The sequence below is a fragment of the Colias eurytheme genome, chromosome 21, assembly GCF_061535395.1.
Source record: "Colias eurytheme isolate Ceu_HAF_F1 chromosome 21, ilColEury1 Martin Lab GWU primary, whole genome shotgun sequence".
In the NCBI taxonomy this organism is placed as follows: Eukaryota; Metazoa; Arthropoda; class Insecta; order Lepidoptera; family Pieridae; genus Colias; species Colias eurytheme.
This window is the reverse complement of record NC_143000.1, coordinates 6,209,097-6,224,495: the sequence shown is the minus strand read 5'-3', so window position 1 is coordinate 6,224,495 and position 15,399 is coordinate 6,209,097. Positions and strand designations below refer to the sequence as shown.

The window sequence follows — 15,399 nt, the reverse complement described above, 5'->3', positions numbered from 1 at the left end:
CTCTAGAAAAGTTCTCCTCATTAAACAAGACCATTATTTACAAATGGATGCAATTTATTCCAACACAAACATTTGCAAGCTCTGATGAATGGCGTCTAATCTATCCCGTTAAGCTGCATGTCACAGACAGCTCGGAAAGTTTTGTAAATGATCGCTGTGATAGACGGTTGATAAACGATGACAGTCAATCTGCTTACAATTCACTTTTTGTAACTTCCAGTCTACATCGGCGAAGTCAGTATGAAGTCCTTAGTTTCCTTTGTTATTAGAAATTTATTCTTTCGTAACACGCTTTTATTGGCTGCACCTATATGTTTGTATTTTTAAATCTAGCCGACTCCTATAAACTTGATTTTGATCCACTTTAAACGGACATATTCAAACTTTGTACTCTCACCAAGGATCGATGACAATACAATAATTTCATGAATTTATCTTTTTGAAACGTGTATATTATTGCACGCCTCATAAGCGAAGCGTTGAGGTGGGTACTACTGTCACTTCGCGCAAAACATCTGATTTTTCAAACTTAAAATGTATTTATGTATCATACATTGCACTTGTAAGATAATACATACACACACATATTAAGAAAAAACACTATTTTTAACGTTCATGATATTTTTGATGTCATTTTTGTTATTTAAACTAGTTAAAAAACAGTTTAAAAAAGTTCTGTCTTGGACGTCCGTGTGTCTGTATGTGCGGATCCTTTTTCTTGTTAACACGATAGCGACCGAAATACTTTACTAATCGAGTCTTTTTTTTCTCTTACGCTTGAGTATGCTCAGGAATAGAACCCTTTCATTTTTCAGGGTCTGATTCGATGTGGTTTAATTGTTATTAAATAAACAAAAATAATAATAAATAAATATTTATTAAAAAAAAATTATGAGGCGTGCACTTTTGGATTTTCCAAATTATTTTTTAACTATACTTATTACACACTAACTTGAGAAAGATATTTAAAGAATCGCTATTAATTTTCCAAGTGAAAAATACAAATATTATATACCTACAGACCCTGATGAGGATAAAAAAGATGTTAGAAGGTTTATGAGGTTATGATATGAAAGCGATAAGGGTAGATCGTTTTACGATCTAATGCTATCGCAAGTATTATTATTTTTATTTATTTATTTATTTAACATAATATTAATTCTTATGATCTAATTTACATTGATGCAATCATAAACTCATTCAAGTTTTTCTGTGCACCATAAGCCCACAAACCGCTACATATGTTTTAATACTTATTGTTAGTTCTTAATCCTAATAAAAATTTTCTAAGTACCCTCTACTTGGAAAATTTTTAGTGACGAGCGACATCGGTAATCTTGCTGGCCGTGTAAACATACAGTATGATCCTTCCGTGAATCTATAATTTTGTATTATTTGTATTTATATTTAGATAAAATTAGTAATAAGTTCTTATTATTTTATGAATGAACAGTTTAATTATATTTTAGAGTTATTAGAAGGTTTTTTTTTATGATAGTTTATTTATATTCACTAAAAAGTATTGCTTTAGTTTGAATTTTAGATTTTTGTGAGTAATTGAATCTCTTAAAGATATAGGTAATTTGTTGATCAGACAGGGTACGATATAATTTAACGTTCTCTTCCCGTGAAGGTTTAGGATTACAAGTTCTTCCTAAACTTATATTTTAAGAGGGAAAAAAGTTTGGTAAAGTTTTAGGGCAACATTTTCCCGATCCCTATACTTGCACATAAATTTAATTGCTAAATAAACAGTATGAATTGTTTTACATTCCGTTAAATGAAAATAAATGTCGCGAATTATGGAATTTGTATTTTTTAATAAGTATAATAGAGTATAGTGTTCCAATAGCAGATGGTATCTTCCACTCGTTGTTATCAATCTATACTAATATTATAAAGATGAAAGGTTCGTAAGTATGTATGTATGGTTTTCACGCATAAACTACTGGACTGATTTTGATGAAATTTGGCACAGACAATCTTTAGACCCTGAGAAGGAACATAGGCTACCTTTTATTGCGAAATATGTACCACGGGCGAAGCCGGGGCGGACCGTTAGTGTTTCTATAAAGCAATATTTTATTTTCTAATGATTCGATCTATTATATAACTAGGTCTAATAATAAAATATCCTTTTATTTTTATAGGAAGCTGAATGTGAAAAGAACTCAATGGACGTGAAATACGCGATGGACACGAGGATTGAAGACAACGCGCGGATGTTCAAGCTGCAGAAGGCACATTTCGACCAAGAAGTCAATACTGCTGTAAGTACACACTCATAGCATATATGTTGGATACAATATATTACGGTTATAATTACCAAAGACTCTTTTTTTTCAAATAAATTGTGAAAATAGTATGAAATGCGGAATTTTTAATGGTTTTGGCTGTTTTATTTCAAGTTCGTATTTTATTATTTATTAAAGGTGTGTATAATAAGAGAAATGCACAATACTTTTCTGATCATGATTGGATATTTCATTTATTTCATTATCAAAAACTTCATAATACCTATATACTCTCTTTTCATAGTAAATCTTTCAAAAGTTTACGCAAACTGAACCCAGATATTATATAGGTTTTCGATATCAATTTTAAAATCCGCAATAACGTATGAATGGGTTCAAAAATGAACTATCGCATGAAATCGTGTATTTTTCATGACGTCGAATATGTAAGCTGATAAGATTTACAGGCATTGCAGTAAAACGAAATGCCATATTGAATGTGGGGCGTCAAGGCGAGACATAGTATAATAATAGTCTTATTATCAGATAAATAAATATAGTGATAATATTTGTTTTACGCACAGGTTTTACGTAATTTAAATGCTTTGTTTGTCCGTTTTTGAGATGAAACTTATGTAATCTTAATTTGAATTTATTATACAACATAAGGGAGCTATAATTCTTAAGAAAGGAATACTTTTTTGTAGAAAAACTTAATACAAAATTGAAATGTATGTATGAAGTACTTATAACGAATCATAATAAAATTAGCATTTGTATAGAAATTATTTCTTTATACTTAATACAATTTAAAATGAAAATTTTATAGAAATTAAGTTCTTTTTGCTAAAATTAATTTGTATTACGAAGTTATGACTACAATCATTTTACGTTTTGAACAGAAATTTCACTTTTTTAGCAAAAAACTAAGATTTGAAAAGAAACTTTCAAGGTCATACTTATTGTCTCTACAATAACGAGACATGTATTGTTTCCAGAAAGCCGAAGCTGCGCTAGCCTATGAATTGCAAGCCGCGAAAATTAAACAGAAAATACGAAACGAAGAAATACAGATCGAGGTTGTGGAGCGTAGGAAACAGATTGAGGTATTAAAAACTGCATCTTTTGTTTTGTTTGTTGCTTCAAACTCTTTGTTGTTCTGAGCAAGTTTCAGTGATTTATTTTTTACTGGCTTTCGACTCGCATAATTTCAGTTCCCGTGAGATTTCCGGGATAAAAACTATCCTATGTCCTCACTCAGATTACAAACTATCATTGTAGTATACTTCTTATTTGTTATATTATGTACTAGCTGCTCCGCGCGGTTTCACCCCCGTGGCTCCACTCCTGTTGGTCGTAGCGTGATGATATATACCCTATAGCTTTCCTCAATAAATGAGCTATCTAACACCGAAAGAATTTTTCAAATCGGACCAGTAGTTCCCGAGATTAGCGCGTTCAAACAAACAAACAAACAAACAAACAAACTCTTCAGCTTTATAATATTAGTATAGATAAATCGGTTCAGTAGCTTAAGTGAAGGAGAAACAGACAGACAGGAGGACGAACAGACAAAATTTAGTAAAGATTTGCAGTAAAATATTTTGTTTAAGAAAATTAGAAATTGCGGCTGGATTTTTTTGTTCTTAAAATTGCAAATTACAAATACCTAATTTTTGTAAATCTCTTTGCAAAATTAGCCTTTAATCACAAACTATTTAAACAGTTTGTAGTGATAACACTATATTGCATTACAGGTAGAACAACAGGAGATTATGCGTCGTGAGGAAGAATTGAAATCAACGGTTCGTCTGCCCGCTGAGGCAGAGGCTTACCGTTTACAAGCCATCGCAGAGGGAAAACGGTAAGGAGTTAACTCACAAATAAACTGAATATTGCCACACATATAATAGGAGCATAAAAAGCAGACAAATCAATACTAAAATTACACTTATAAAATTAACACTTATAGACACAGGTATAAAAAAATAATAATTCATTGACTTTCAGCACACTTTTGTCTTTTATTCAAACCTGAAATAGTAGACAACTTAATTATTGGCCATTTTACAAATTTGAATAAGTGCGATATATTTTTTTGTATTCTACGTCATACAAAAAATCTTGGCACCACGAGAAAGCTTAAAATTTTTTCTAGTGCGAGCACTCGATACACAGTAAAATTTCCTTCCATAACCCTAACAGTGGAAGGAAGAAGCGAAACAGATGCGGAGAGGATCAAAGTGCTCAATCTAGCATAGACAATAGACATATTTTCTAAATATTGTTCTCCATAATTATATTTTTCCTTAAAAGGCCGGCAAAGCACAAATAGCACTACCAGTATTACAAGTGTTTATGGGCGGTGGTGACCACTTAACAACCTGCCCCTTTGCTTGCTCTGACATAAAAAAATATAACAGTAAAATTTCCTTCCAGTACGCAAACGGTAGAAGCAGCCAAAGCAGACGCAGAAAGGATCAAAGTGCTCGGTCTAGCCGAAGCCACAGCTATCGGCGATGTGGGCAAGGCGGACGCGGAGCGCATGCTCGCTAAGGCGAAGGTGTACAAGCAGTATGGGGATGCGGCTATCATGGCACTCGTGTTGGAGGCTTTGCCTAAGGTACGGATTTTTTTTATTTTGTTATTGTTTGACCACAATCTCGCCTGATGTTGAGCTAAGATGTGTCCACCATAATATGGCGATGCCCAGAATCCGTGCGGCACGACGTTCGATGGAAGAGCGGGGATAGTTTTATGTTTGGGGTCAGTTTTTGTCGTATTTGTGATTTTGAGTTAATTTTTCTAGAATTCCGAACCCTATTTCTGTCATAAAAGTTACACGTCGCAAATCACGCCGAAGTACCAAAGCTTTCTTAATTTTAAGCTTTTTTAATGTGTTTTTCCTACGTCTAATACGTTCGCAGATCGCGGCAGAAGTATCTGCGCCCTTAGCCAAAACGGACGAGATAGTGCTAGTAGGGGATAACGGTGCGACGGGTGAAGTGGCCCGGCTCGCGGGCGGCATCCCGCCCGCCGTGCGCTCGCTCACCGGCCTCGACCTCAACCAGGTGCTGCAGCGCCTGCACCCGCGCACAGGTGAGCCCTGAACAGGTAACTGCAGAACTGCTATAAAACAGGCAACCAATCAGCAGGCCGAGACTAATGGCAGAGAATAGAAACTGCTATCGCTAATTATTGACATATGCTCATGACAATTTAGTAATGGTTCGGTCACACTACCAACGACGACGACGACAACGACCAAAATTCCTTTCCAGACAAAATTCGTTTAAAATAAAATATTAAAATTTCCCGACATACTGGTACTCGAAAAGAAAAAAATTTCGAGGTCAATTAATTAAAAAAGTAGGTTTTTTGCGATTTTCGCCGAGACGGTTAGTTACCTGGGACCAAAATTATAGATCATAAAATTATCTATTCTATTATCGATTCTATTCCATTGCGTTTTGACGTTTGGCTAAAGGGGCAGGTGCAGGGCAGGGCAACAGGATGTTGGAGATCGCTTACCGACAGGTAGCCCACGATTTTTTTTTGGTGTTTGTTATCTTGCCATGGCGTAGGAGTTATATCGGATTCTTACCGACGAAAGCAGTCGAGGGCACCTCTAGCACCTTAAAATTCGATGGCTGTAAAATTTCATGCTGTAAAAAAAAAACACAGATATATGTGTAAGTTGCGTACGGTGTGAAGTCTTTTTGTACAAATCCTATATTATTTTTATTTTCAGAAAAATAAGCTCTACGATTATAATCATAATCAGTCTATCATGGATACTCAGACATACCTTTTTGTTACAGAAGAGTCTCCACTCTCTGCTGCCAGTAAGAAGAAAGAAGTGACAGCTTGCTAAATTATTGATTTTAATAATTTATTACACTCGAATGTAATGCAATGCACAATATTGTTTATGATTTTATGTTTACGATGTGTTTATTTTATTTTATTCAGAGGTATATTCGAGTACAAAATACTCCAGCACAATATAATTAATATATTTTTTAATTGTAACACGTATCCACCGATATTTTATTTAGTGACTATAAATAGTTTTGACCAAAGTTTAACTTTGCAGTATTTGATTGCCCCATTCGTTCAGAAATAAGGTTTTCTTAGAAAACTATTCGTAATTCCAATGCTTTATGTCTCGGAGACTTGATATTTTTGCATATTATTTTATTTTTATTTAATAAAGTAAGACATGCGTTACCACACTAAGAAGTATTTTTATACGAACAAAGTGTAGATAGAGTGTACCACTAAGATGATATCTCATTTTCTATTTATATTTGTCGGAATTTCTAGATGTAGTCACGTAAATGTAGATTTTGTACTTGTATTGAATCTTGGGTGTTCTGCGCAAGACACTGCCTTTTAGGTGTAACTCGTAACATTAGTTACGGAATTTGATTATTTCAAAATTGTGTTCAATATAACGTGGTTGGGGATAACGCATTTTTCAAAAGTTTTGAAGATGAAAAGAATCTCAAAATATCGTCAAAATGTGTATTTTCTTTTTTTCGGTTCTCATGATCATTTTAGTCAATAGGTGTCTTTTATATAGGTACCATTTTTCTTGCTCAATATGAATATCCTTTTTTATCGGGCTTTTGAAATTAATTATAACTATAAGTATTCTTATTTTATTCACTTCAACATGAGATTCTTAATATATATATATTTTTAATTATGTGTTATTTCTTTACCACGTTAGTTATATTTGTAAATCACTTGTCGACATGATTGTATTTTGATGTTGTGTGATTTTGAATATTAATGAATTGTTCATTAATTAATTAGTTTCGTGTGTAAATTCGTGACTTTTATATTTATCTTGTGTATTGAAATGTATAATTTGAAATAAATTGAGTGTCAATTTATTTTGTTGTTTTATTTTAATATACCTTACCCGTTGCCTTATCCCTATAAATTCTTATTTATCCAACTAGCTAATCTTAGAATATAGGAAAAGGCTACTTCAGCAATAAATTTCTACTTTAATTCTAAATATTTTATTATTATAAAATATTTTATTAAATTTACAATATTTACTTATATTATTAATTAATACATTTTATTTAAGTCCCAAATGAGGATTGTGTAACTCGCCTCGTATGTTCGTCTTCATGAGCTGTAATTATAAAAAATATATATGCATTACATACAAGTTACTATAAGAAACATAATGTGTTAAATATAAGCTAAAAATACATAATTTTATTTTTATAATAAACTAGCGGTCCGCCCCGGCTTCGCCCGTGATACATATTTACGTTTTCTCTACATAAGAACCATCCTCGTACTTCAAGGAATATATATAATAAAAAAAGAATTATCTAAATCGGTTCAGCCGTTCACACGTGATGCCGTGACAACGAGAAACGAATATATTATATAGAAGACGCATACACACAAATGCTCGCAATGACGCACTCACTACAACACAAATAATATACAATAAAGTATTTTTCAAAATTTTCACAAAAAAATAAATGAAATACTTTATTCAACTTACCTCGATTTTTTCTGCATATGAAAGTTCTGTCTTACTAAGAACATAAGAAAGTTTAGCTTGCGCTGCCTCTGACGTCATGTCATAGGCGGGTACTACGCCGCATTCTATTAGTAACTGAAAATCATTAAAAACAGTATGTAAACTATTGTAAAACAATAATTTAACTAAATTAATGTGTCTGTGAATGCATAAAAACATTATACTTTAATTACAAGTATGAATACTAAAGAAGAAGTTATATGGGCAGAAACTATTGCAATTTTAGTACATATAATAGAGGTATACATATTATTAGGTAACTTACCAGACCAGTTTCATACAGCGGCTTTCCATGCACCATACCATTAACACATTGCGTCACATTTACTACGAGGACGTTGTTCTTCACCGCTCTCTCTATTTCTGCGTAGATCTCTTTGCGTTTTATTGGAATGTTTCCATTACCGTATGTTTCCAGAACAATACCTGGAAATAGGTTTAATATAAAACTGTGATATCAATTTATTCCTTATAAACATAATAGAAACAGCCGCTAAACTATATTATATTATACATACATAATTTATTAAGTAGAGAAAAAATCTTTGCACGTTTTTAATTTCTAGAAGGTAGTCTTTGTTGAGTTGTAATATAGTTCATTTTCCTATTATAGCGATCAAATTGTTCGCAATAAGAACTTTTGTACCATAACATAGACTTCTGTGACATCTAAAGTTACAGCAATTTAATTAACTAATGAAAAATTGTAACCTTAAATCTTAGAATTTACTGGCAATAAAAGTAACATTAGATCATTGCATGCAGAGGCAACTACGTAAACCTAAATTTCTTGACTAAACCAACCGAATTAAAAATACATAAAATATCTACCTTCCATGCCTTCAAACACAGCTCTTATAATCGCTGGTGTTATAGTAGGTGTGACTTTCAACAAATAAATCTTTGTGCACAATTTGTCATGCAGTATACATTCATTTGGTACAGATTGGTGTAACAGCATCTTAGGATCAATATCTATTGTTGTTTTAGCTTCTAGTAGTGGCGGGAAATTGGGAGAGTCGAAAGCGTAGATGCGTGTGTTTGATACCTTTTTTACTCTGGGAATTAAAAAATATAATATAAGTATGATATGATATGATTTGTAAATGAAAAAATGTAAAGACTATACAAAAATGTGTTGGTAAATAGGTACTTTTTTTTAACTTTGTTTCCTGAAAACTTAATAGGTACTTGTATTATTTAATCATCCATATATATCTGGATGATCAAATATACATCATAGCATTTTATGCCGTGATTTAAGGATCATGAGTTTTCCTTACATTTGTATGCTTCTAATTTAAATTCATTGTTGAAAAAAAATGTTTGAAAAAAAAATGAATACAGTTCCTTAGCTGTACTCAATTTTTTTTAATTAAGTGACTTCTAAATCACACACACCTTGTTCCTCTGAAGAGCTTACATCCAAAGAATACGGTTATTTCTGGTATATACTGTGTGGCTGCGATCAGGAGTGCGCACAAAATGTTGTTGTTGCCGTCACTACGGGGTTGGAAAATTGGGACCTGAAATGACGTGAATAAAAGATTAAAAAAATATATATTATATTAAATATTCCGACGATACAAACAACGACGACGACACTCAACAATAAAATAATTTTAATAAAGAAACTTTTTTTAAATACCTTTTCCTTTTCCCGCTAACATCTCTAATGAAAATTTATGTACATATATTACAAGTTGAAAAGGGTTTCTTTGTCGTGTCTGAGTGTATAAAAATATTTTAAGAAGACCGTTTATTTATCAGAGTCACTTGTAAATTAAATTCATACACAAATCACGTATTCTATTGTTATGCTTATCATATTGTAGGTTTCTATTTATTAACACTATTCATACTAATTTAATTATGTACATAGATAATAGGGACATTTAAATTCTAATATTCATTCACTAGAGTTAAAGAACACTAAGTTATATACCTACGAAGAGTTTTAGATAAAAACAATAAAATATTTAAAATTACGAGCTTTGGTTTTCTAATTTCTTTATCAATAATACCTACATTTTCTTCTCTGAAAATTTCTATTAAAATTATTTTATTATTATTCAGCAAATCATTTTAAATAGATATTGCAAATATGTATGTCGACGCACAAAATAATTATTTATTTTATTTTTTATTTAATTATTTATTGCACACACAAAATAAATAGAGACACACAAAGTACAGCTAATAGGAAATAATGTGTACAAACGGTGGCCTTATCGCTAAGTAGCGATCTCTTCCAGGCCACCGTATGTAATAAGTAAGGAGAGATGTTAAAAGGAGGTGGGTGAGCAAAAAATAAGGCTTTAGGAAAAAAGAAAAATATAATTATAAATATTCAATATATATTATAAATATATGTATAATATCATAATATACAACAACTATATAGTAGTAAAATAAGGTAGACGAATGATGAAATAATCAATACAAATGCTTCAACCATAATAATCTTATCCTGATTAGGATACATTGTATCATATAAAATTTAAATATGTAAGTAATGATCTATTATCTTCTTTTAAAATAGATTTAGTTCTTTCGATGAATACTGATGAATTGCATTCATTGTCATTTGTGTTGTGAATAATATATAGTTTAGTTTTAACAAAACACTTTTGACTTCTTTTAAGCAATTTCTTTAATTAAGTATCTATCTAATAAAGAACTCGTGGTGACACCTACTTGATCCTAATGTATGTAGAGCAAATGATTTTATTTATATTTTTTTTTATTACGTAACTAGATGAAAGTAACTAACTTAAAGTAAACATTCATGATAACTGAATAGTAATACCTATCAAATGCAATCTCATAATATTTGTATGTAAACAAGTAAATATAACATCTATTTGACTAAAAATGTAAATTAATTCCCAAACCTGAGCTCCAGTAAGGACTACAGTCTTGCCGACTGTTTCCAGCATAAAGGACAATATGGACGCTCCATACGCCATCGTGTCCGTGCCATGAAGTACCACGAAACCATCATAGTCGTGGTAATATTTCTGGAAACATGAAAATTAATTAAATATACCTATGTAGTAGATATATCTGGGTATGAATAAAATGATAGATTCTTTGCTGATTCTAATCGATAGATTGTTTTAAGATTTCCACCATTATTATGTACAAATAACTATGTATATTTATTTAATCTAAAAAAAATATTCAATTATTTCTACAATAAAGTCATAGATAGGAAAACAATGTAAGTATTTCACAATTCACATGATATGTAATAGGTAGGTACGAGTAATAAGCCTAAACATAAAACACCTCTTCCGAAAGTAAAATCGCATGAATGAATTATCATGATAAGATTATTATTTTATATATGATTATTGCACGCCTCATAAGCGAAGCGTTGAGGTGGGTACTACTGTCACTTCGCGCAAAACATCTGATTTTTCAAACTTAAAATGTCTTTATGTATCATACATTGCACTTGTAAGATAATACATACACACACATATTAAGAAAAAACACTATTTTTAACGTTCATGATATTTTCGATGTCATTTTTGTTATTTAAACTAGTTAAAAAACAGTTTAAAAAAGTTCTGTCTTGGACGTCCGTGTGTCTGTATGTGCGGATCCTTTTTCTTGTTAACACGATAGCGACCGAAATACTTTACTAATCGAGTCTTTTTTTTTCTCTTACGCTTGAGTATGCTCAGGAATAGAACCCTTTCATTTTTCAGGGTCTGATTCGATGTGGTTTAATTGTTATTAAATAAACAAAAATAATAATTAATAAATAATTATTAAAAAAAAATTATGAGGCGTGCACTTTTGGATTTTCCAAACTATTGCACGCCTCATAAGCGAAGCGTTGAGGTGGGTACTACTGTCACTTCGCGCAAAACATCTGATTTTTCAAACTTAAAATGTCTTTATGTATCATACATTGCACTTGTAAGATAATACATACACACACATATTAAGAAAAAACACTATTTTTAACGTTCATGATATTTTTGATGTCATTTTTGTTATTTAAACTAGTTAAAAAACAGTTTAAAAAAGTTCTGTCTTGGACGTCCGTGTGTCTGTATGTGCGGATCCTTTTTCTTGTTAACACGATAGCGACCGAAATACTTTACTAATCGAGTCTTTTTTTTTCTCTTACGCTTGAGTATGCTCAGGAATAGAACCCTTTCATTTTTCAGGGTCTGATTCGATGTGGTTTAATTGTTATTAAATAAACAAAAATAATAATTAATAAATATTTATTAAAAAAAAATTATGAGGCGTGCACTTTTGGATTTTCCAAATTATTTTATTAATATTATCCATGATATTATCATAACTCTATAAGAGGAGAATATTAGAATATTATTGTTTTTTATAGCATTTATCGAATAAATATAATTAATTATTATTTAATTATTATTTTATGAAGACAAATTTATGAAGATTAAAGAAGACAAACGAAACAAAACTTAAAGATGGTGAAAAAATGAGGTAAAATAAAAAGAAATCATATTTTGGAAACTTAGACTTCTATTACTATATAATCCAGTCCAATTTTCGATAAAATAATTTCTATCATTAGTAAAAATAATTTCTATTATATGTAAAATATTACTAACTAATACTATTAACTAATGTGATATGCAGAAACATAATAAATATACTACCTTAATATCCCTCGCTATTTTGAGCCAATCGTCGGTCATAAAATCTGACGAATCTTTCAGTTCATCATATTCTAGTATCTTGTAAAGCACCTTTATATCTGTGTCTTTGCCATCTAAAAGTAAAAATGTAGGACATTATTTATTAATAATGTTATTCAATTGAAAACAGGAATCTAGAGCAAATAGTCAAAGCAGGAATCTCTCTGCTTGAAGTTGGAACTAATTACGATAAATCATCAAGCGTAAAAACTATCGTAAACTTTCTAGAATTTATACATAATATTATTCAAAAAAGATTTTATTTACAGAACTGTAAATGTTATGATAAAATATGTCAACGAAAATGTGCCTAGGTATAAATTAAGGCAAATATAAAATATTTAGATGTAGGTGAATATTTTCAACGAGATATGAGAGTGTGAACTCTGTTATCTGTATTTGTTTATCCTAAAACAAATTAACCATAAAACAAATTATTCTTTCCTAAGATGAAAAGTTAATATCTAATATTTAAGATAGAATGAAAATGCAAAAGTAAATAATAATTGTGTAACATTTTGTGGAAAATTCTTGTTCTATATAGAGCTACGTACAAATAAACATCAATCAACATTTTTTTCAAACGTTATTTTTCGTGACCTATTTTTATATCCTTTCCAATAGGGATAAATTATTATACCTAATGAAAGTCTAAAAATAAGTTAAATATACAAAAAAAATAATCCCAATATTCCTTATTACCTGGTAGAGCAAGGTATTCCTGTCTGTCTGTCTTAGCAAGACGCTTTTCCCAATATTCATTGTCATGTAGTTGAGACAGTTTTCTGATGACTCGGTGTTCAATATTCTTCTGTGGAACCAATACTGAAACCAAACATAATAATATAATAATACTATAGGCTAAATCCGATAAGGTATTTCATTTCAAAAATTCATTTCAAAAGTAAACTTAAAGATTCAGTTAATAAATAAATATATGTAATTAGTAAAAAAGGCGACCTTAGTGCCCATAAGCGGTCTTAGATAAAGGATAAAAATATATAAAACAAAAATGTTATACTTGTATCTTTGTACAGTAGCCTCTATACACGTGGACCTTGGGCCTTAGACAAAGTAACAATTAAAAAACGATAACGAAGTTAGAAAAGGCAAAAATGTATGGGATTGACATACGCCGCGTTAGATCACGTGGTCTATCTAATGTCAATCCCATACATTTTTCCTTTTCTAACTTCGTTATCGTTTTTTAATTGTTACTTTGTCTACGGGCCCTTGTTATTTGGCCATTCGAAATTTTTATTCATAAATTGAATTTTTATGTTATTAATTATTATTTTATATTGACCGCCTCCTTGGTACAGTGGTTGACGCGTGAGCGTAGCACCGAGGGGTCCTGGGTTCGATTCCCGGTGGAGACGAAGAAAAAAAAAATGTCTCGGTCTGGTAGGACACAGAAGGCTGATCACACTTGTCCCTAAAAAAAATCGATCAGTGAAACAGATGTATAATGCATCTGCCCCTTACCCCACCTGGGGACATGGGACTTCACTTTTTTTTTAATTATTATAAATTATATAATTATATTCAAATTTGATTCAAAATCCCGTTCAATATTTTTTGTCTCTTAAGAGTAACAAATATAATTTTAGTAGGATATTTGTTGTTACTAAGTAACTACGTATTAGTCTAAATATTTTATCTTTAAACACAAATATGACATTGTAAGTGTAAATATACTTAACATTTAAGGAAAATTATCTCTATGCAAATCATAAAAACAAACAAATTTAAAAATAATATTAAATATAGAGGTATTAACAATTTAACAATATTAACTCACCTCCTTTTTCATTTTTCAGCATTCCAAAGGTACCACCAGTGTATATAACCAAAATTCTTTTTTCAACCATTTTTTTTAATTATTTTTAATGTCACAAGACACGCACTCAGTCGCACAGCTCAATACAATATGTTCATAGTTGACACTAAGGTTGACACTATGTACGAATGTAATTAAATATTTGTCTCTACATAATATACAGGGTGTAATCGTTAAGTGTGCATAGGCGATTATTCCAATAGTTATATTGCAGATGTCTAAACTTTATACGGACATCGAAAGCCCTTTTCCTAATGAGTAAAATGACAACAATAACTTTTTTTAAATAAAACGGGAATTATCCAAAAATTTTACACCAAACACTAATACATTTAATATGAGATATGACTATCCTAAACATGTAATATGAAAAATTTTGGTTCTTTTTTTGAATTTGTACTTCGCAAATTTTAAATTTTAGAAACTGTAAACAGAGCTCGATCGTACTACTTGTACGTAATACAATGGTATTCCAAAACGAGGACGTCACTTCGAACATTTGCTTTGAGCACAAAATGTATGGAAAAATCAATGTATGGGAGTGTTTAATGTAACTTTTTTGGATATTTCCCGTTTTATTTTATAAAAGTTATTATTGTCATTTTAGGCTTTCGATAACAGTATAAAGTTTTTTGATATCTTCAATAGTTACGGTTAATCGCCTTAACGTTTACACCCTGTATACTAAATACATATCTACAGATACGTTATCATTACTCTCGCAAGCGTATTGTGTAATATTAGTATAATTTACTCATCCTTTACATTATAATAACCAAACCAAACTATTCGCATAGTTGTTGTATAAATTTTATAAGGAAAACTGTAAATTGGTGTTATTTGTGTTTTTAATCGCTTTTATATATTTACGCAATTAATATTAAATGAATGGGAGAATATTTTAATTATTCTTTCCCAAAAAATATATTATGCTGTACATAATAGAGAAAACTAGGATTTTTTTTTACAAATTACGCGTCTGTCATATTATACTATTTTATATGGAAAATTTACCTAAATTAGAATTTTAGTGATAAATTGTATACTATAAAAACG

The 15,399-nt window shown here is 30.7% G+C and overlaps 2 protein-coding genes across 3 annotated transcripts in view; one reads left to right on the top strand and one right to left on the bottom strand.

Annotated features, from left to right (window-relative positions):
* The window catches only part of Flo2 (flotillin-2), a 220,093-nt gene extending 212,958 nt beyond the window's left edge, over positions 1 to 7,135 (top strand). Inside the window, exons 5-10 of one of the 2 annotated variants that reach the window (XM_090114259.1) lie at positions 2,151 to 2,270; positions 3,233 to 3,340; positions 3,992 to 4,098; positions 4,674 to 4,857; positions 5,162 to 5,333; positions 6,056 to 7,135. In XM_090114259.1, the coding sequence (XP_089970385.1) occupies positions 2,151 to 2,270; positions 3,233 to 3,340; positions 3,992 to 4,098; positions 4,674 to 4,857; positions 5,162 to 5,333; positions 6,056 to 6,108 (744 nt within the window). In that variant the 3' untranslated portion in view covers positions 6,109 to 7,135. Of the gene's footprint in view, positions 1 to 2,150; positions 2,271 to 3,232; positions 3,341 to 3,991; positions 4,099 to 4,673; positions 4,858 to 5,161; positions 5,349 to 6,055 lie in introns of both variants that reach the window. The other variant, XM_090114260.1, reaches the window with a different exon arrangement.
* Positions 7,136 to 7,288: 153 nt separating this feature from the next.
* On the bottom strand, positions 7,289 to 14,459 carry LOC149899179 (L-asparaginase-like). The gene is made up of 9 exons (XM_090114331.1): positions 14,305 to 14,459; positions 13,206 to 13,328; positions 12,465 to 12,577; positions 10,704 to 10,829; positions 9,211 to 9,335; positions 8,641 to 8,867; positions 8,075 to 8,235; positions 7,771 to 7,884; positions 7,289 to 7,386 (listed from the first exon to the last, which is right to left on the bottom strand). The coding sequence occupies exons 1-9, from the start codon at positions 14,372 to 14,374 to the stop codon at positions 7,330 to 7,332; spliced, it is 1,116 nt and encodes a 371-aa protein (XP_089970457.1). The 5' UTR covers positions 14,375 to 14,459; the 3' UTR covers positions 7,289 to 7,329.
* Between the last annotated feature and the right edge of the window lie 940 nt (positions 14,460 to 15,399).